This window comes from Haliaeetus albicilla, chromosome 3 (genome assembly GCF_947461875.1).
Source record: "Haliaeetus albicilla chromosome 3, bHalAlb1.1, whole genome shotgun sequence".
Lineage (NCBI taxonomy): Eukaryota > Metazoa > Chordata > Aves > Accipitriformes > Accipitridae > Haliaeetus > Haliaeetus albicilla.
Genome location: NC_091485.1, coordinates 31241859 through 31265571, shown reverse-complemented (window position 1 = coordinate 31265571; position 23713 = coordinate 31241859). Strand labels below are relative to the sequence as shown.

At 39.5% G+C, this 23713-nt stretch overlaps 1 protein-coding gene across 3 annotated transcripts in view; it reads right to left on the bottom strand.

Annotated features, from left to right (window-relative positions):
* Positions 1-23713, bottom strand: part of SPIDR (scaffold protein involved in DNA repair) — a 207965-nt gene that overhangs the window by 110515 nt on the left and 73737 nt on the right. For all 3 annotated transcript variants that reach the window (XM_069779305.1, XM_069779306.1, XM_069779304.1), the window contains exon 8: positions 17125-17344. In XM_069779305.1, coding sequence (XP_069635406.1) covers positions 17125-17344 — 220 coding nt within the window. The remainder of the gene's footprint in view (positions 1-17124; positions 17345-23713) is intronic.

The following is a 23713-nucleotide window of genomic DNA, read 5'->3' as shown; positions in this document are numbered from 1 at the left end:
AGTAGTGGTGACCAGATCCATGATGAAGCTAAAGGAGAGTTCCCCAATTCTACCACACCAAGGGAGCGGGAAGGTAGGTTAGGGAATATGAAAAAAAAAAAAAAAAAAGACTATGGAAGAATCTTAATTTCTAGAGGATGTGAAGAAAGAGCTGTTCAAGAACCACTTTTCCATTTCATGTGTCTCTAATCATATAACAAAAAGTTTAAAATATATAATTTCATCACTCCAAAACCAACAAAACCCTAATGTGTGGATATTAGTTTAATCATTATTTTCCAGTGAATACAAAGGAAGCCAAAACTCATCTTGAACAGCTAAGGAGTATGACTGGTGGTAGTAAAGTGTTCACATATATCACTTTCCCCCAAAATATTTACATAATAGATGTAAATTTCTCAATGTTGACTTACCACAATGAAAAAATAAAGATCTGGAAACACTAAGCAAGACAGTTGCATCATTTTCAATATTAATCATAATTAATCAGCTATGTGCTTTTAGGGTTATCTGTTCAGCTGTAGTCTTATGCATCAAGATCCAGATGGCTTCAAAACCTGCAGATAGTCTGTCAGTCCCAGCTCCCTAGCTTCTCACTCCATCCGTTGCAATTTAAGAAATAAAAAATGTTTGGGTTTTCTCCTGATGTAGGGACTTGTTACTAAAAGGTCAAACAAATGTCTACCCTCTGACCAGCCTCATGCCATCTACAACTTTTTTAAGGAAACCTGCTGTCTGAAGAACTGCATGCTAAGTAAACACATTGCTTTCCTGGTAAGAAGCCTGCAAGTGTTGGTCAACACCAGCCGGCCACATCTGACCAGCTAGAAAACCCAAACCCACCTTTTTTGCCCTCTTCTCCAGAGGTCACTAATATTCAAATGATGTATTATATAAACAAATCAGTGTTGTTGGAGAATGTGACAAGAAGATTCATTCATTTTATTTTATAAAACTTGATGGGGACCTGGAAAAGCACTAGTCAGCTTCCTGCAGCCATTGCAGCCAGCGGCTACTGAAAAAAAAATAGCTGATCTCTGCTTTTAGATACACATATATCAACTTAACTGAATTTCAGTGACAGACAGCCATCAGTATACAGGAGTATTAAAAATAGTAACTTTTTTCATGTTTTGCAACAAAATGAGAGAAAAGGAAAGTGCAAGAAGTTTCTATCACTGAAAAACAGAAGTAGGAGGAAATATAAGAAGAATATTCTATCACCTAAATAAAATAAAAGTAGTGGCTCAGTAGAACTAGTTGGTTTTCTAAGCTAAAAGGCAAAGTGAAATATGTCCTCAGTATCTTCTAAAATTAAGCACAAGCTAAGGTGGCCTGCAGCCACTGAAGAATATTATACACTTCTTGGTTCTTGACAGTTTTTCTCCATTTTCTATTTTTCATTTTATACCACACACAGAGATAGTTATACACAGGGTTTTTTCAGCTATATATTAGGGATTTAAAAGTTCTCCATTTTTTCTTCAGAAATGATTTTTAAAAAAAAAAAAACACTTTATCTTATCAAAATGTAAATACATGCAAATCATAGTAGGTCACTTCTGAAAAGCAGACTTTAGAATTTCTGAAAGATTAACATTTTTAAATGTTTGACTATTTAATCCCTAGTATTGAAGTTTGGATGGGGATTACAACAGGCACAGCATACAGAAGTGTTGAGAACTGGGGTGTGTTCTTAAATTCTCCAAAGCTTAAATTCATTCTCTTCTCCTGTGTTTTAGCTGCTTATTCATTCTATTATTCTTTTATCACCAGCAATAACACTGGGATGCCAAAAGCATGAATGAAGTCACAGTGAGAACTTCCTTCTATGCATGGTACACAGAATTAAGCTTCAGGTGTGTTTCAGGAGACCGCCTCAGGAACCTGTGACTCACAAGCCTTGTACCAAGAACGCACTGCCATTCAGTCATGGCCAACTTTCTCCTGGCAAAACCTAGCAAGAGATTTGATCTCCATCCATTGATCTCCACTGATGAAGTGGACACTACATTGGAAATTCAGCCTCCAAAGACTACAGATACTTTAATGAAAATACTATTTTTCACCAAAAGAGTAACACAGAGTAACACAGTGATATATATGTTTGCTACCAATTGGCAGAACCACAGCAGTTTACTTGAGTTTTAGAGGGAGAAGCATCCTTCTTTTCTTGAATTTACAGAAAAGGGATTCAGTCATGAGTACCAAGGTTTAGAAAACAATGGGTACAGAGAAAAAGAGATCAAAAAATTGAGTAACACCCAGACATCAGTAAGAAAAATACACCGACTCTCTTCGCCTGGTTACTTTTCTGTACCTTTCTTGCTTACACTGCCATTTGAGTGGATAACACTTTTTCTCCAAGACTAAAATTTCAGTTGATAACAGTGTGTGCTGTAACACCTGAAATACTTTTAACTGCAAAGGATCAGAAGCAGGGAAAAAACCAAAAAACACCTTAACTTCATAGGTTCACTTTTACATCTGGTAAGCAAAACAGCCCCCCCAGACACCAGCTGCTAATGATGCACAGCCCTGTTTACACAGGGCTAAGAGCAGAGCCCTCTGAGAACCAAACTCTCCCTGAGGTTTTGGAAGGCTGTACTGGGAGAAGGTAGCAATTTCCTCACAGGTCCTCATCTTCACACACAACCTACAGAAACTCTGTTTTCAAGTCTGTCCTCCGTACTTTTTTGTAGTATGCTCCCTCTGGTTTTTCTTTTCATGAGTCTCTGTTTTCTGCTGCTGGCTGGATCTGGCAGTGGAAGTGCTGAACAACAGGAGCGGGTCCAGCCCTGTTGCTGACTCAGATCTGAGAGCCTGTGCTCATCAGATTTCACCGCTGCGTTCCAGATTTCGGTACCCCAAAAAATTCAGATACTTATCTAAACAAAACTTCCTGAGGGTGAAGTATCCCTAGCACTAAGACACTTTGAGGGCTGATACACGCTTGAGCAAGAGCCCATCAGCGTGCAGCAGACAGCATGCCAACTGCGCTTAAAGCAATACCTACCTACAGAACTTCAACTTAGTCCGACTGGGTAAATTACCAAGTTAATTGCCTTGGTATTCATATTTACATTCAAAAAAAGGATACACAGATCTGAGGTCAAATCATTATGCTGTTCTATTAAAAACTTTGTTTTAGGCAAATGGACTTCAGAAAACTTCTTTTGTAATGTAAAATGGAACCATCTGTACATAAATTTGGGGAGTTATTTTGATGTTAGGTTTATTGATATAATTATGTCATTACTAAGCTGTTTACTGCTACAGGCTCCTAATAGCTATGAGGGCTTGTTAACAATACTCTGAAATCACAGGGAAGTCTCTTCTTTCCCTTTGGTTTGGAAAGAGAAAAGAAAAATTCTAAATGTGTTATTTCCACGTTTTATATTTGCACATAGCATCTACTTCCTTTAATGTGAAAATTTTATGAACATGAAGCTTTTGCCTCAATTTGTTTAGCTTTACTGCTTGGACAGCCATATTATTATTGTCACAACAGTATGAGACCACATGACTTAAGCAGTGTTTAAAGAAAGAAAAGTCCCAAGATGAAGTACTTCTTCATATTCACTTTTTTCTTAAAGCAATAAGAAGACTGCTACTGCAATTACTACAAAAAGAAGTAATTACAAAAATTATGGTGGTAATAACCCACCGTATCTTAAATTGTTTACTTTTTGGAGTTGGAGATTATTGGTTTTCCAGTTTCAGTTTTGAAAAGGAAAAGTCTCCCACACAGCTCAGCAAAACAGATTTCTCAAATAAAGCTTTCACTGGCTTGTCATTTGATTTGGAGGGACAGAATATAGCAGATTCTGCCAGACAAACTGCTCAAAACCCCAGCTGGCTTCTGAAAGGTAAAGTATCCATAGAGCTACGGATTTTGCTACCCAGAAAACAATCTTTGTTTAACAGAGACCAAAGCAATACCAGAAGCCTTCAGCATATATTTAATGCAGTGAGTAACATCCCCAAGAAATACACCAGTCAGGAGGGACACACACGGGGACACACACACAGAGACATACACTGACACACACGGACACAACTTCACAGACTGATTATTTAAACTCCTAGAAATTGTACAGCATTAGGCACCTAAACTCTGCCATCCTTCCTTATGAAAAACAACAAGTAACTAGATAAGACGTCCAACAAAAATTGTTATCTGTGTTGCAAATAAAGTTAAGTAGGAGGGTGGGGGATTACAAGGTAATGTCATTCTATTTGCTCTCTGCTTACCTTAAAGTACATCAAGAATTTGTATTTTTTGCCCCATGTGACCTCCTAAATGGATGAAATCCATTACATCTTGTCAGAGAGGCTTGGGAAGGAACACAGAGGGAGAGGTGAGCCCAGTAATTAAATGTTGAAAGGTTCCATGATAATTTAAAAATCAGTGATGGATTTACTACAGCAGAATCAAGAGACGAGAGTCAAGAGGAAGGGAATGGGATAATATAAACGAAGAACTTGTGTACTTTCCCTGGAGGGTAGAGAATTAGCATTAGACAGAATAAAACATTAAAAATCACAAGACACAAAAGTTAGAGAGGCTAATTTGAAGTAGTTAAGGAGAGGAGAGGGAGAGGGAGAGGGAAAAACATCCCCACAAACAGGTCTGCTAGGCTTCCAACAGGTTAAAAGCCTGTCACAGCCAGGAGGTAGCTCTTAACAAAACTCATGGCATCCAGGGAAGTTCTCAGTTTCTGCCCAGCAAGCTCACTTCAAAGCAAAGTTGGTCAGCATCTTGGGAGAGGGGGGCAGAAAATTACAGTGGGTTTCAGAAACATTTACACGTGTTTTGCAGAAATGAAACTTCAGTTAATGAGATCAGTTTCGCTCTCTGGGTGGAGGATGGCTCGTCAGCATGCAAGGTCAATGACAACCAGTACGCAGAAGTCTTCAAGAGTGTTACACTAAATGGCGCGCAGCCTTCTTCAGCGTTATGGAGGACAAAGCTGTGTCAACCGTGCAATGAACGTCTCGCGCACATCCCTACATTCAGAACAGATAACGTACCGAGTTATTAAAAGTTGTGCAAAAGTGACGGCGCACAAACCTAAACAGATCCCCCTTTTGCAGACTCTTACTCCGCGGACGTGAGACTTTGACTCCAGAAAAAGTTCTGGACAAATAAGCGCTGAGGCCGTCTTGGAGAGATCAGTCACCGGAGACCAGTTTTACCTGGGCTTCTCCTGACAACATTGCCACCTTCCGCAGCCGGCGGGAAGGGCAGGGCGGCGGGCGCGGCGGGCGGCACCGAGCCCGGCTGGGGTCCTGCACCCAGGGACTCGGCCAGCCCGCCCCCGCCCCCGGGAATTACTACGGAAATGCTGTTTAGAAAAGCGTTTGCCCACCACGGCGCTGCGTGAAGCGATTCCTGTCGGCAGGGGTTTCTCGAGGAGCAATACATGTCTTCACGTAATGCTCACCACGCTACCCGAACCAGTCCCGCCCTGCGAGGCTCAGCCCCCGCCCCCGCCCCCGCCCCCGCCCAGCGGCATGCCCGCGCCGTTGGGTCTTCACTGCCACTGCAAGACCACGCTGGAAACTGTATTGCTTAACGACCCTAACTTAAAATATTTTATTTTCAAAGCAAATGATTTAATTGATTCGGTGTACAGCACAGTCCCAAGAACAACTGGTCTGCTACAACCGAGGGACAGTGAGCACAGAACACCGAAGGGAAATACAATCAAGGGAAAGCGTTCTTCACCACACAGTAAAATAAAGATAGTATTGAGTGCATCGCCAACGCGACTGCTAGTGTCACTTCCGAAATAGCCTAGGAAGCTGAGGAAAGCCAAAGCAGAAGTTAAGAGGAGAAGATTACCACTCTCTCGATGCCCAGACTGAGGACCTCTCATTCCAGACTCCAGCCCTAGCACATTCGATTACGGTCATGCCCAGTTTCAGTCAAGAGTGATAACAAACCACATGTGCTACTCTGGCTTCTACGTTTTCATAATGTAGGATTCACACATGTCAATATGTGCATTTTATCTAAGTTTTAATATCTGATGGCATTCTACAGTAAGGCTGGATTTTGTCTTGCTAGCTTGCAGGGATTATTTTCCTCTGAATTGTCCACAATACATGTATAGTTAATAAAGCAGTAGCATTATCATAGCAGTTAAATAAACAAACTACAGCTAATAATAAATTTAATATATTAACTAATAAATTTAGTCCACATTCTGGATGGAAAATGGCTCTACCTAGACATAGCCAAAGTACATCAACGCAGCCAATAATGTGAGGTAGGAAATTACTTTTCAAGAAAAGCTTCCAAAAAATCAACACTACAACCAAGTAATACCTATTTGAATTTAGAAAATGGGTGTTGAGACTTTAATCTAAGTAGACACAGAGGGACTTTACATGTAAGATTACATATATTTCCAAATCTCAGACCTCTTCCATGAAGGCAATCTTCAATGTGTAGGGTTTGCCTAAGAAAAAGATTTGTGATCACAGGTAAGGATCCTGACGAATTAACAACTGGAAGACACAGGAAGAGAATACTTTTATATGTAGTCTAATCTAAAAAATAAATAGATCTAAAAGTTGCCCCCCCCCCCCCCCCCCCCCCCCAAAAGGTGTAATTTATATTTAGGTTGTGGAAATAATTTCCCCTCCCTTGCTTTCTCCTCTAAGCTGAGCTGGTGCTAAGGGCAATTTCCGGGTAACCAGTAAACCTTATGGCATTCTACTCCTTCTGAGCAGCAGTCCTCAAAAATCAGGAAATTACAGCCATATCTGAAGAGACCGGCAGCCAAAGGCAATTCCCAAGGCTTAGGTGGACTGTTCTAGAAGTTGATAATGTGGTATGTTGATGTTTACTTTTAAAATAGGTTTCGTTTTGAGTATAGATAGCAAATGGCTCCCTGCTATACAGCAGGATTGGAAAGTGAACTCCTGGAGTCAAATACCTCTCAGCAAAATTAAACAATCACCTCATACACAACTTCTCAAACCGCAAGACATGAGTGTCAGCCAAAGGAGGCTGCAAAAAGACAAAATACTGGGCAGCTTATTTATTTTTGTGTGAGAGATGGAAGGTAAGAAATATCTGGGAAGATAATAAAGAACTATGCTATTCTATATAAAAAGTTTTCAAATAATTTGAAGACCAACTATGATATAGATAATACTGTAAATCTGGGCTCCTTTAAGCCGACCAACCCTGTAAGTTCCAGCAACAGCCCATATCAATAAAATGTATCTCTTCCTCAATCTGTACATTCACAATGCATAAAATAGTACCAGCCCTATTAAATTAGTATTTGTGACAAGCTCAGGGAACCAGAAGACAAGCACTACTTGCTAAGGCACAAATGCAATGTACAAGTCTCACATATTTGCATTGCCCACGTTTCTCAAAAATGAACCTCAGCTTGGAGCAGTAATTTGTTTCCGGGAAACACAAAAGGCAGACTTGCTGTGCCATGCTGGGAAGACAAATGAAAACACAAATACAATCAATGCAATTTATCGTTTTATACTGAATCTAAAGTGTTCTCAATTTCAGTGCTTTCAGTGTGTTCTAGCATGCAGCATTCTAGTAGATATTCTGCCAGGTTTCTTTGGAGTAGTTAAGTTATGATCTACAATGTCTATCCCAACAATACTCTGGAGATGGCAAAAGGGGGTATTTCTTCACACCCTCAGTTCAAATTACAAGGTATTATCTGAAGATGCTGACAGGCTTGGGTTTGCACTAACAGATGTGCTGTGAACAGCAGCAGTCACTTCAAGGTAAACATGCAGTTGTCTCTTTTACACCTGCCAAGGACCATGGAGACTGACTGTGGACAATGATGCAAAGCCCATCATCATGATCTGCTCTACAATAAACATGTACCACTTATTAATAAAAAAAAAAAAAAATCCAAGACTTAAAAAAGTGGGAGATAAAGAACCATCAAACCCAGAAACATCCACAGAAAAGTGGCTTCTAAACTCTATCAGGGAGAGAGACAACAGATACCATTTCAGGAGTCCAAAGAAGTGAAAGAGAGGAAAACAAAACAAAACAAAAAAACATGCACACACAAAATCCCCTTCCTACATACTGCCAAGTATGATTTTTTTGGAGCTACATCAGTGATCTGGCTTTCAAAACACACAGTGCATCCCTCAAAGGTAAAATTAATGGTTGTACACCACTTCTAATGTCATGGATACTGTTCTGATACTTCTGCTGGGAGAAACTTGGTCTGCCAGAAGGCCATACTGGGACAGTAACAAGAGGAATACTTTTTCAAGACATCTCAGGAAGCTGTCAAAGGAGCCTACCACTCAGGGAGAAGTAATACATTGCAATCTGCGTTGTTAATGTTGACTCAGAAGATTGGTAGGAAGAGAAGCTTCATCAAACACACAAAAGGCTGCACTGAATCTTTCACAGCTGAACTGCTTTATATACCAAAGTACATTCTTGCTGCCAAAAATACATAAAACCATGGGCATTTTTTCCATGAGCTTTTACTGAAAGGAAAGCAATCTGCCTGGAAGAAGCAACAGCAAAATTTGTTCTCCCCCTTCCCCCCAAGCCCCTGCCCCCCCAGGATAGCAGAGATGTTTTAAATACTGCATTCTGGGTAGCAACATTCCAAATTTTTCCAAATATTGGAAAGCAACATTCCCCTTTTGAAATACTTGGGGGTTTAATTATTATTTCTGCTAGGAGTATAGTAATTAACGTTTGCTTGCCTACACTTAAATATGACATTCAGGAGGAGGAGTCTGAGAAAGCATACCTTCATGTTGAAGGGAATCACCAGACATGACAATTTGGTAAACTCACACTTTCTCTCTTTGCCTATTCAAATTTGCATAAGGACACAAGTGTGCTTAGCATGAAAACCCACTGTGGTATAAAACATCCAGCATATTCAAAGCCCAACATAACTGCATACAGAACTGCATGTAAAAATCTTACCATAACTACACACCTACCATTGCAGTAGCAAATCACACCTGCTAAAGAGTATGGCACTTGACTTTAAAATTGTTTCTCCACCATGAGCTATGGAAATACATTGTATTTCACAAAGTAAGAGTGCTGAACAGCAATCCAACAAGAATAAATCATTTTTCAAAATGCAAATTTTTAAAAAATATTAGCTGATTACTGATAATCTTAAACATTTAAACAAACCCATTCACACAGTCAGAACTTGCTCTTTAGTGGTTAAACTACTGCAGGAATTTTGGCACATAGTCTTTTTACAAATTAAGTATTGTTTTACACGTCCCAAATGTGTTAGTCATAAACATTAGCAGAGGAATACAAATCACAACTTTTTAATAACCTTGCAGTAATTCTGAACTTGTTCATCTGAACTTATTTAGCTTGTTTTTCCTTCATGACTGGATAAAGCAGACTGCAGGATTTTGTGCAGTGCCAGGTCTTGGCTCCATCAGTTGCTCATTAAACAAGATCTGGAATTTAGCATTGGATTGAATGCACATGGGAACTCATGTGAAGCTGCTCATATATCATTGATAGCTCCGTTGCTAACACAGAGTTTATCCAAGACCGTACATTTTTCGTTGACTTGAACAAAGCTGTTTGCCATCCTCTGTTTTTGACGTCAGTGGACAACTACCCACTAACAGTATCTGTCACTACAAAATGCTTGGAATTTCCTCACTTACAAAAGCTGGAAAGTTTCAAGTACAGACCTTTCATTAAAAAAAAAAAAAAGTACACATTATTAGATTTTCAGGATGAGAGTATTTTGTGATTATTAGGAAAGGACATTTTCATTCTCACTGAATATTCTTTCCAGTAACTTAAGAATTCAAATGTAAAAAGCATCACTGACTGTAAGGAATAGATGTTTAAAAACATAATTTTCCTCTTCTGTTCCTAAAACCCATGGACTAAAATGTATGCTAATTCCTTGATACATAAGCACCACAGTGAAGTGATTAAGATTCTTCCCATTAACTGGACACTACAATAATTGCAGTAGGATCAATGTTGGATGGTATCCAGTATTTAACAAAAATGTAGAAAACCACCACCCCCAGCATAAACCAGGCTATTTACATTCACTGCCTCTTTTCTACACTTCCTTTATTCTTAAAAGTGAAACAGCCCATATTGAAGAACGTCATCCTGGTGAAGGCACCCTCCAGAACACAGAATTACCTCCCAAGAACAACACTAAATGCTCCTTCTAGGCGAGCTCTGTGCAGGCTGTCTGGGTAGCCCTCGCTGCTTGCGTGAGCCAGGAGCATAACAACTGACTGCATATACCCAATTCAGACATCCATCTGGACAGAGAGACGTATTCTACCCCTGCTGGAGGTTTTTGTGCCGACAACAATGCATTTCAACCTTGATCTAAAAACCAAGCTGCTGCTTCGCAAACACACCACTCACTTCTGACCCCTCTGATTTGGCGGAAAGCAAACAATCAACAAAACCCAGCACTTCATTGGTACAATACAGTGGAAAGTCCCCTTTTTCAGCATGTCGAGATACCATCAGCTATTAGCCCAGAGAGAGACAGTCATGTTTAAAAATCCAGTTTTAATCTTCTACAGAACTCTGGATTTACTATCCTGAGGCTCCCATCTTCCCCAAATGTGCTTCCATTCTTTTCTCCATGGAAAACTCCTTTCACAGAGAGCAGTTCTTTCATCTTTGTTTTTCAGGGTACTAATATATTATGTATGACATTCTTATAATACATCTATCTATACCATAGTTATAAAAATAAACAAGTCTATCATGTTACTATGTTTATTAGACATAGCCCATATCCGAAATACCAGGTATCTCTTGCTTCAGGTGGTTTTGACAAATCACAGAAAAGGCATAAATGACTTGTTCTTCTCTTGGAATCAAAGGTTTGTAATTCTGTATTTTTCCAGTTATGTCATCCACCTATGAAGGAGCATAATTATTCATTTATTTGATTACTAAGAAATGGTATTATTTCAATTTTCTACATGCAAGGTGGAACAAACACGAATAATACTAATGGCTTAATCTCTCTAGTTCTAGAGACATAAAATAGGATATACCTGAGCAGCTCTACAGATACAACCTTCTCCCTTTACATGAGGGGATGGACAAAAAAATCAAATTTATTTTTAAAAATAGAAAAATGAGTAAAATCCTAAGGATTGCTCTGTCAAAATGGATAAAGCAACAGAAGTACTGAAGAAATTACATTAAAAGCTGTTAGAGAAAACTTTCAGTTCACAAAAACTATATGTATTCCTATTTTCAATAGGCAACTAACCTCTTTTGAAGTGAATGCACTAAGAAAGGTATATCCTAACAAAAAAAATATAAACACTTGCAAGAAACCTGCAGCTGCTTCAGCTTCTTCTGAAAGGAGCTTCAATTTTCACAACTGCATGATCTCTGAGAAACAATTCGAAGCAGATGATATGATCTGATCTTTGGCTCCAAGGCCATTCCTGTATGTACTTCAGAAATAGTGCCCACACTGGCTTTACAGCTCTTAAGTTTTGTAGAATTTTATCTCCTGAGTGAGCCTCGTCCTTCTTATCAGGGTTTTCCCACTCTGCTATTGTAACATCTTCAAAGAAAGAATGCAAAGGCAGAGCTAACATCTTTCCAAGGGGAGCAATCTGACTGGTGATCTTTTTTCCCCCTCTTCCATCCGTTTGAATATTCATATGCGTATGTGTATATATATTTATTTATAAATGCTTGGATTTCATGAAAGGAAGATGGTGAACATAGATCATTTTTGTCCAACTGATCAATCAAGCATTCAAAGAAGCTGCCTCTCTGTGGAGTAAGTAGAGAAACTGAATTTATGCGAAAGATGTTCCATACATGTCTTGAATTCGTATTTGTATTTTACCTTTATGGAATGAGAAAATTTTAAAGGATATAGATGCTTTCCTTCTTACAGAGCAGCAATAGGTCATTTCTGCATTTCATTAATACATGAAGCCCAAGATCCTACTTTTTTCACACGATCTTTCTTGTGGTAGGGAGGTATTCTGTAACAATATTCTTAAATGCTTTCCTTGACTGGTGAGAGCAACAGTGATAAAAAGTCTCTGTCTTCATCAAATGGAAGGCAAACCCTCTTTAACACCAGTCACACTAGTTCAGAACACCTATTTCATGTTAGGTCCCTGTGTTGGTAGTCTTATTGCTCACCAAGATTATGTAAGGCCATGCAAGGTAAGACAGTGTATTAAGTAAGACAATGCAAAAATCACAGTAACATATCCATTTAGTTTAAGTCCTGTTGTTGAGCCAACAAAACAGACTATGGCATATCCAGGGTAATTCTAAACTAGAAGAATACATAAGTCTACAAAGCTAGATTGCTTCCTGTACATAAACTTCTTCAGAGCTTGCTTGCATATTTCTACAGCAACTTCCACCACTGGCCCACCTTAAAGGACTTGAGATACAAGGTTTCATCACTGTATATCAGCTGATCTGCAGCAATGTTTTGTATGAGCTCTCTTGGCAGTAAATAATTCAAACTCTTCTAAACCTCTTTCATTAAGGAGAGACCGAATCCAGTATAATGCAAGTAGAAATGGGAAGTCCACATTAAACACTTTCACCAGGCACTAGAACACTTTCCAAGCTGAGTAATTATGATTCCCCATGGTTTCATAGGTTAAGAGAAACTAAATAACAACTTTGAAGTTGCTTGTTGATGTCACAGAGCTGTGTTTTATATACTTACCATATTGAGTTCCTAAAATAAACTCTTTTTTTTTTTTTTTTTTTTTTTTAAAGCACAGAGAAGTTGTATAGGAAATAGCGGCTATCCAGCCAAGGATCCTGTCTTCTGCAGGGCATAACAGCCAATGTTTACAGGCAATGTAAGAACAGAACACAAAGTGGTTCTGTCCCCTTCATACCGTCCCAGCCCTCCAGTCATCAGCAGCATATGAACCTCCTGAACTAGAGGTTTCATACCAGACCATCACATTCAGTAGGTAGGGATTGACCTCTGAGCCTGTCCAAATCAAATGTGACCTGTGGTTTATATTGCTATTGCCAACAACTGTATTAGTATCAACATACTTCTAGTAGTTTAACTTCAGAAATACATAAAAAAAATTTCAAAGTTGTTAAATTTAATGGCAAGGAAAAGAATTCAAATCTGCATCATTTTCTTCGGATTAATTTATCTTGAATATTCAACTGCAGGCATAACTACGAGCAGGAGGCAGGAGTATCTGAAGGAAACTGTCTATTCTCAAAGCCCTGCTGTGAGCAGAAAAATGAATCCTGAAGTCTCTAAAAATATCAACTCTTATCACTTTCTGTTAGGTATGATAAATTATTTCTATCATTTTTACAATTAAACAAACAAGAAAAATCCAGGTAAGTTGAAGCCACAAAATCACCACCAGTAGAACTGGGAAGCCTTTGTTCCCATTCTCTCATGTCTTTGCAGTATCAAGCACTGTTCACTTTTTGCTGGATATGTATTTCTGCAAAGTGAATAAAGACTTCGTAATCGATTTAATTACACTCAGTAATGAGCTTTTCCTTTTCCAGCTGTTCAAAACACTTAATGATTCAGATTCAGTTCGTAGAAATTATGAGGTGCTCATTTAAAATCTTTATCCAAGAAATTGCTCAGGTACTGCAAAGACAACCGAAGGCAAGCCTACGCAGGCAGGGGCAGGCAGGGCTGAGTTCTTTTGCCTGTTGTGTTCCCAGCTGGCCAGACACAAACCAGCTCCAGCCCAAACCACGCAACCGTTTTCATGTGATGTGTCCAAGTTAATAGGCTTTATTTAGATACAACACTGCAATAATACTTCTACATAGCCTCAGAGCAGGCTCCCATCAGACGGCTCAGAGGCCAGGCAGCTGAGCTCCTTCCTCCACTAGACATGCTGGTTTGAAAATGTTAATCAGCCTATCGGGGTTGCTTTCGCTATAGCAAGTGACAGTTCTCACATGAAATCCCTTTCATTCAAGACTGTAAATATATACCTTAAGACACTAGACCCAAAGAAATCCATATCCAGTTATAAAGAAATCAGGGCTCAGTCTTGCAAATTCTGACTCTGACACAAAGCTCCTCTGAAAGTTGGTGGGACCACTCTCATGAGCAATGCCCAGGTTGATAAGATTCTTATAACCGGCCTTCTGTCAATGTTTTATTTTTTAAATTAAATTGCTTGTACTTTAGTGCTGAAGTATCATGGGATTCTGTATGCAAACAAATACCAACAAATGTATCAACTAATCTCTAAACCCTGTTTCCCAAAGTATTTATGCAAGTCTACTGCCAGAGACATTTCACATACCAAGCTGTGCACTGAGTTCACAACACATACAAATACAGTTACAAAAGAAAAGTCTAATTTTACAAAGGCTCCAAAACGATGCATTCAAATTTTGTTCACTAATAGTCACATACAGAAGCCAGCAGCCTGTTTGTCTGCATCTTACCTACTCACTCAGCTGCCTGGTCAGAAAGCAAAAACCAAAGTCAGAACATAATTCTGGGGTGTTATTCTAAAGATATTGAGAAATTCTACTCTCAGGACGTTACTTTACAGCAGCAGAAGCAGTCCACTTATAAATCATTCCATTTCATCCCATTCTGCCTCACCATACAAGTATCTCAAAATGCAGGACAACAATGCATAGTGTGCTGTGTGTCTCAAGTACACACGGGTCATTCAAGGATTGTCTCCCCTTGCATCTACTTCTTTTTTTGTTCCCTTTTGCTTCTGACTGGTGATACCAGTAAGATACATAAATATGCTTATTCACCATGTCAGGGTTAGTTTTAGTTAATTTGTTTTTACACCAGTCACACATTTCAATTGACAGGAAGGCATTTTATCACAAACAGTATTCGTTTTTAAAGACAAAAGTACGAATTCAATGCAGAGTAAGAGAAACTACATTTCATCATTCAGAGCTCTCAAGTAAGAGTTTAACAGAATAGAAGCTTGGAAATGTGACAGAGGAAACTTCCATTAAGTGTACAAGTCCAATTTCCAATTAATGTAAACTAAAAGTGCCAAATAATAATCTAAAACAAAAACATCCCTCATCCTCCCCCCTCCCTGCCTCCAGTAAGTTTAGTTTAACAGTATCCAGCCCAACTTATTTTGACTTCTGGTTGAGTAAACAAGGAGACGATGACATTAAGATAATTCCAAAATGATAGAAAATAGGACTAGAGATGAGATATAATGCAATTTTGCCACTATTGACTAATGTCTTTATAAAGTGCCTTGAGAGCCACATCGGTAAGGAGAGCAACTCTGGCGACGCAGACATATCCCCTGCCCAAACATTCTGGTTTTATGAAATAACTTTTTGGTTACATGAAAAGTACATCCTACTAAAATAAAAAACAAAAGCAAATAAAAAGTGATATTTCTGGGAAGACAGATAGCTATGACGTTTTCTCAATAAATCTCTGTTTACATATATATAGGAATGAGTTTTATGTCCAGAACATCTTAGAATTTAAACAAATGAGAAGACTACACTAGTACAGTTACAGATGCTTGTAGTCTGGAAAGGATCATATCAGTGCAGAGTTACATCTTCCCAGAGCAGACATGGAACAAGCTGGAGCAGTCTGGGACTTACACATGCTAAGCATACTGACAGTAACCATTCAGGATAAGAAAAAAAAAGTTGAATCATACCCTAACTAAAATAAGGTTTGCTGGTACAAAAATCTATGTGTAGGTTAGGGTCTATACAGAAAGATACAGAAGCATAAATGCAATGCCTTGTGGTTTAAAAACAACAGAGGAAACCTGAAGAGAAAAACAGAACTAAGATGGAAGTTTGTAGGAGAGAGAAACAAGAAGAAAACAGGGGGAAACAAAAGCAAATGTGAAGCATGAGAAGAAGATTGTTGAAGGAAAATGTAAACAAGAACAAACATTAGTACCTTAAGGGTGAGAGGAAGAAAAAAAAAAGCAGTAACTTACTTTATATCAGACTAGGACTTAATTAATATTCAACTGTATTTCCCTTAGCTGCCAATCTATTTACATCTACACTATCAATAGTTGTATCTGTAGCCACAATAAAGCACAATTAAGTATCCTCCCTTAATTTTTTGAATCGCCTCCAGAAAGACTTAAACAACATTTTAGAAGTGACAGATTACGAACTGGGGAACCCCGAAAAGATTTGCAGCTATCAATGAAGATAACAACCAGATATGGACCTTTGCAAAACAGGAAAAAGTATTTTGCAAAAGGATATGGTCAAACGCTAGAGGCAGGATTCTACTGCAGCTGGAGGCTAAAACTCAGGTAATGAATGCTGAAATACATAAGAAGAAAGTATTTCCTCTTTTATAATTTGGGTGGAGAAGAGTGAAAAGAGGAGTAATATTCCCACTTCATAGTTCTCTTTAATTTTTATGAAGAGTAGACCTTCCAACCTACAGTCACCAACAGCTAGCTGCTTTACTAGAAATCTCATCACTTTATGCTACCCCTTAAAATCAGGAAAGAAATCCAATTCAGAAAAAATTGCAAATGTAGACCAAACATTTTAAAAAATTCCAGAAAGGGTTGCACTGAAGAGGGATTTGGGGAACTGAAGACAGTGAGAGCAGCAGCAGCAGCAATGCAGAACTACCAAAAAGATGTCTACTGATTCCTTAAGAATAATGTGAATCTCTCTTTTCTTAGTTTTTTTTCCCCCATATTTTTAGCTGCATGTTGGTTTTGCTGAATACTATACAGTTAATACAGACTTTTCCACTGAAACTTTATACCCATACTCACAGCAACAGATGAACATTCCTGAACTACTTTGCTACCAGAAAGTATGCACTTTATTGGCCTTATCATTGATAAGACATTGCTCAGGCCTTTCTATCCCTCTAAACATGAAAATATTAAGCAAAAACAAAACTGAGGCCCTGAGCAACACTAGAGGCATTACGATATACATTTAGTTGTTATCTGAGCTATCTTTAAGGCATCTGTCAAAGCTGCCAGAGACAGATGACCGCAGGAGAGCCCTGCTCTCCCCCTAGCCCCCAAGGTCTTCCCTACAACAATGCAGCCAACATTCTACCAACCCCACATTGTTCTACAGTGCTACAGCAAGCATGGCTGGTTCTCCCTACTCACCATGGAGGGTAGATGTGGATGACATCCTGTGGCCTGCTCTTCAGGTGAGCTGCTGTCTCTCTCGCAAAGAGGACTTTGAGTATTGGTTCTCCTGCATTGATGACAACATCCTCAGATGAAAGCATAGCAGGAGACTGTTCCAGCTGCTGGCAGATGGCAACTTGTATTGTACACTCCTCAAACACTTCTAAGATCTTCACAATTAAGACACCAGATTTATCTGGAAAGTAAATTAAAGAGAAAAATAAAAATGCGAAGTCTGGATAAGAGAAAGAAACTCTGGCACTCTGAAGATGTGTATCCCTCTGCTCTCTGCTGATCTGTCTGACTGCAAAAAATCCACATATGAGTAGAATACATTGCCCCACCAAAAGACTTAAGTTAAAGTTTTCTGGTCATTTTTCTTTTCTTTATAGATACTATTAACTGTGCAGACAAAAGCCTACCGCACTTCTTCCAAACACCAATGAACTCACAAACTCCTTACAAGAAGCCCTCTCCCACCATGTTTGAACTTTTTGATCTTGCAACTCATTCACTTTGTTCAGTCTTTTTTTATTAGATACTGCACAAAATAAATTTCTTTTAAAACAGAATAATCACACTGTGTTAAAAGTGAAGCTGTGTTTGCCCTCCTTGAACTTTCTCAAAGCAACAGTTGTCAGGGACCAAGTTAGAAGAGTACCTGTTAGGTACAGAGCATCTAAAAGCTGATGGCTCACATTTAGAGACAAATGTGGAGAAAGAAGGAGTAAGATAGATGCACTGCCTAAAGTTAATTATTGCAAAAATGATCATCCATTTTATCAGTAGGCAATCAGGATACAGAAGGCTCTCCTGTTTTAAAGCAACATGAACAGATACCAGCACCCCCACAGTTCAATTCTAAGCACTTTTGTCAATGCTGAACAAGAAACAACTTTGCACTGAAATGAAATTACTCCTAGCTCCCTTTGTAGTCTGCACAGGGCAACAGCTACTCAGACAGACCTGGGTCTGTACTGTAAGATTATGTAAGATTTCTTCTCTTTCTCACCTAGCTCTGCTCAGGTTTGCACTCTGGCCACTGAGGGGAGAATTTTTATTATCTACCTGCCAAATGCTACAAGCAGTTAGTGGGAAAAGACAGGGTGCCAGAGGACAGGGGCAACAGAGCCCCAATTCTACCCATTTGGATTTACAAGTTCTGTTGGGAAGAACACAGGATCCCAAGAAAAACAGCTGATATAAATTATTGTCTTCCCACAGCAAAGACGAAGCAGGGGAGGAACTGTGAACGTGATACTGGAACTTAACGGCAGAGCTGTACTAGTTATTTGTTTGTTTATTTTAAGGCCCATTTCACAATTGTGAATGCCTTTCCCTTGGAAAATAAATCAAAATATTTTAGTTTTAGTTTATGAGAAACTTAAAAAAAAAATTAACCCAACCCTCAAGAAGCCCAAACCAAAGAAATTGGGCCCTAAATCCTTTCAGATTTATTAAATAAAGTTAAAATCTACAAAAACAGAAAATATTTTGTCACTGTTTTGTACTCCCCAGTCTTTATTACATTTTACACTGAAACTGAAATAAAGTAATTTTGAAATATAAAACTGAAATGTTCTCAAAACCCCTTTTATGTGAACCCAATTTTCATCACATGCACATGCTTCTGCAAGGCATCCTGCTTCCCATGAACCAGTATTTTCCAGCAGGATAAAGGGTTCCACCAGAAAGTTCCCCATGTGATGTACACAAGCCATTTCTGTCCAAGCCATTACAGCTCGACCTCCTTTTCCAGATCTGAGAAGCAGGAGTAGGAGAACCAATCCTTTCTGCCAAATCCTTTGAGACTGGCTGATGAAGAGATGGTTACCACCGCTATTACTCCTTGCCCCTGTCACTTTCTCAGGGAAAGCTGTAACATTACAGTGCCACTCCAAATATTCACTGCACTCTGTTAAGGTCTGCTTATGTGCAAACTTCTGCTAAGTGTGAGCATGGACTAGATTTCTGTGCCTAAAGGCAAGGACTTAGAATATTCGCACTTGAATTCTGTTTTGCCTGACTAGCTACAGTTGTAGTCCTCTGTCAACCCCAAGTCATCTGGCACGCATAAACAAATTCTCCCAACCACAAAAATTCTCAGCCTTCAAAGTAACTGAGCATTTACCTCACCCCTCTAGACATACTGCACATTTGCATTTTCAACCACTTTAAAAACCAAGTCAGAAAAAAAATCAACTTCAATTTTGAAACACACCAACAATTTATTAAAAAAAAAAAGTACTAAGACAGCTCACGAGAGAGACTGTTCATCACTTCCGAACTACGCATTTCTTATGTACAGAATTTTATAACAATTCTTAATGGTCAGCAGAGTACGTTACTCAGCTGATAAAGCAGGTTGAAGACAATGAATGAAAACCTAGTAACATTTTTCTTTTAAATATCTCTGACTATAATACAGTTAAAAATACTAGGTAAATCAAGAACTGTAACTATATGAAAGCTTCTAAAAGATATTGGTGCTAAAAACCCTACCAGGGTACTAGAGTGTCTTGCAAGCCAGCCTTAAAGTTGGTGGAAACACTGGGAGCTGATACTAAATGAAGCCAAATGCTCCTACATTAAAAGCAGCACAATTTCAACAACTAGTGAAGTCTCACACTTGGCACACATGCACATTTTACAGAACCACAATCTATTTGTTTATTTAGATGCACAGAGATAGTTTAATTTAATTACTCAGAAATTATTATTACTGCTGATGATAGAATGCTCTCTCGAACAACATGGCAAAGCACTTTGGATTCCTGGCACATGATGAAACACCGAAGTTCAGAATGTAGCTTCATTTTTAATTCATTTGGCTCTTGTATTGTTATGTCAATCAAAAATAAATCAAACATACGTGGCTGCACATTGAAGGGAGAATTTGTGGGTGAGGAGATGGGCTGGATCACTGCAATTTCTACAGTTTCCAAAGAAGTTTACTTGTTTGTTCATCTGTGTGAAGAGCTTACTTCAAGGTTTTGCAATGTTCTCCTTCACCCTTGGATAACTCACAGAAGTTCTCAGTTGCTTGCTGAAGTCCTCATTCACTTAATTTCACTTGCAAAACAGAATTACAGCCCAAGAAATTAAAACCTGCAGATGTGAAGGTTTCATGGCAATACCTAGTAATCTTAAACAAGGAAGAATACCTTACAGTAATACATATTAAACAAGGTGCAAGCAATAACTGTGCTGCAATCCTGCCCATTCCTACACCGCATATTCCTTCATTTCCCATTCTGCTGTCTAGAGCTCTCATGAATTTCTTTCTTCAGCATTAGTTTTTAACAAAATCAATGAGCTAATCCAGCTAATTGCAAAGCCACCAAAGCACAGAAGCAGATACTACGGAGAGGAAGGAACAAGTGATGGAGAGAGGTGGGGCAGGAAGGGACTGAGGGAGGATGGTTCTTTTTGGAGACAGCCCAGCCAGGCTGGATTATGCCAGTTTCAAACACTATCCAGTTACTTCTTTTCCCCTACAGTGCCCAGGCTGGACCTTCCTCGAGAAGCTCCTTCAGCACATAGGAAGGACAGGCAAGATGAAGTCACTGAACTGAGATACTGGCTGTTCAAGGTGTGTGGTCCACAGGCACATTTGATACAATAAGAGTATATATGTTCTACAGCTCTTGGCCAGACTCTCTGGCATCTTTTTTGAGCCTCAGCATCCACAATAGATAGACACCACACTATGTTAATGAAAACATGGGTCAGAGCATACCTAGTGTTATCTTTCAACCACCGACTCCAGGCATAATGCTATATAATGGAAGGACCCTGAGAAAAAGAGAAGGAATAAGAACTGCAGGCACCTATGGAATGCTTGTTTAAAAAAACTTCAGTTTACTTACTTGAAGGTAACATTTCTTCTCCCATTGAAACACAAGTCCACATGCACACTCACTGAGAGTGAGCATATAGCTGCCTGGATGCATTTAGAAATCTTCCGCTCAAGCAGCAGTCTGAGGCCTGCTTAACAAAGCTCTTCTTTGGTGCCAGATGCCTCTGCAACAGCGCAATGCTTGACGGAGATAAAGATGGAAACCCAGAGAGCTGCCTGATCAGTGTCAGACATAGGTGCATTTCTCAGCAAAGCCCTGGGCGCTCTGAGCTCCTGATGACAGAGGGCTGCTGCAGCTCGGTGGTCCTGGAATGCAGCCTGGCATGGGCAGCTGCCCATTCCAGCACCTCTCCATAGCCTTCACACAGAGTCAGCTGGAAAGTCAGAGAAAACTTCCACTGACACAGGCTCAAGGATCATTTGAAAGATCTGGCTCCATGAGTATAAACAGAGAGCTTATTCATCCCAGGGGCTTGAAGTATAAGTTCAGTCCCTCATACACAAGGCTCGAGGTGCCGCAAAGAGAGATAGAAAGGCACTGATAAATCTGGTTGAGCATGAATTTTGAAGAGGTATTGGGGATGTACAACGTGCCTCCTCTAAAGAGCACCATTTAAAAGGAGGGGAAATCAGCCATGAGGGCCTGTAATGCTCCCTCACTTCTAACAGAAGTTTCCATAAGAAAAACCTTCACAAAGACATGCAGCAACATGCTGGCTACCAGTGATTCAAAATGTTGGTCACAGAAGGGTCAGAGTACAAGAAAAATCAGGTACCAGTGATGAGCTGGGTTAGTTTCCACCCATAAAGGTCACATCAGCCCTTTGCAGAAAGGCTGTGGTAAATGCCACCCACTGGAAGGCAAGAGACAGAAATCATAGCTAGATGGACTGTGATCAAACAAATTAATTGCTCCAGACCTCACAAGTGGTCTACAATGAGTGAAACCAGCAGCAGAGACTGACTGGTGGGAGGAACAAGCCATTTAAGCAGGGAAGTATCTCTGGTGAAGCCTCTCTACGATTGACAAGAACCTCCCTCACCTCCCTGCCAAGAAACAGAAAGCTCTGACAAAAGCCATCCAGCAGCCCTGCCATGAGGGGGCTGGACAGGCAGATTCAGCACCACCCCACCAGCACACACAGGAGCCACATCTTCAGGCTCCTCAGAGACAGATGAAGAATCTTAATCCAAACCTAGGCAAATGGGACATCAACCTCTCACTGCCACTGTTAGCAGAACCTTTGAAATCACAGGGAAAGGTCTTTTTGGCAACGGCAGTAATGGAATAAACCTGGCGAAGACCTTGGACATGATTTCCAAAAAAGCCTGATGCTTCACAATTGTGCGATCAAAACAGGTCTATATTGTATGCATGGTTCAGAAAAACAACCAGTAACTACTTGTAGGAGAAAAAAAAAATATTTAGAACTACTAAGAACACAGACACTAGTTCTGGTTCAGAAAGTCCCCAAGTCAGAGATCTTTGGGAGATTGTTGGGAGAATACTTTGGGGAAATATCATAAAGTGTTAGCCCTGTTATAATTTTTCCTAGGTATTTTGGTAGCCCTTGTCACTGCCAGAAACAGGAACGTAAGCTAGAGGAACTTTTGGTATGACCACCTACCAGATCTGCTCTTATGTCCATAGTTAATTATTTAATTCCAGGTGACCTCTGGGATGTCAGTCTCTCACTCCAATTTGCAACCCAGACATGAAGTAGCTCAATCAATCCACAAAGATATTTCAAGCGCATGGGAGATGAACAAACACACTCCATGCTGAATGCATCATTTTCCCTGGTTAGTTCTTTTCATTTCTGTTTATTATTTCAGTACAGTATAGGGTGATGCTGCCCTTCAGTCATACACCATGTCATATACCACGTTTTGACACTGTACTTTGCAGATGTTCTGCATTACTGTGAATTCCAGGACAGTTGGAAAAAAAAGAAAGAAAAAGAAAAAAAAAAAGTCCCCATTCCTTTGGAGATCATGGACCCTGAGATCTTGAGCCTTTTGAAAACTTCAGTATGACTCTACAGTCTCTGGTAGAGTGAAGGCCTTAATCTTCAGATCTAACAAAGTGGCTTCACAGCAGATGCATATATTTAAGCCACACCAATACCAAATGTACGTAGTCACAGATGATGCACTGGCAATGCCACGGGCAGCCTAAGAGGGAGGCTAAGAAGAAAGCCAGTCTGCTTTGACTCTTAACTACCAAAAAGTAGTTTGGAAAGAAGAAAAGGAAAAATATCAAGGAGCACAATTAACAAAAAAAAAAAAAAATTCAGACATTCTGGCTTCAGTGCCTGAAATACAACTCTGAAGTTTGTTTTAGTAACTCCATAACTACCAATAAGGAAGACAAATGAAGAGAAAAATATAGAAATTATAATCTCTTGGGTACTGCATATTTCATGTTTCTCTTGCTACACAGTGACAGGAAGCTGAACACACTGCAGGGAGAGGATCCATGGGACTTGACATACAGAAATCCATCAAATGTTGACATCAGTAAGACTACATGCAGTTTCACCTCACTCAAGTGACTTTTACTAAAATGTTACTGTTCAAGTGTTCCAAAAGAGCACCTGTAGCCTTGAACAGAAAGCTCTCAAAGGGAACAACTCTCTTTAAAGTCAGTTGATAGGACTCCAGCAGCACAGCAGTGCCTATGAGACCTGCAGGGTGAGGAAAAGT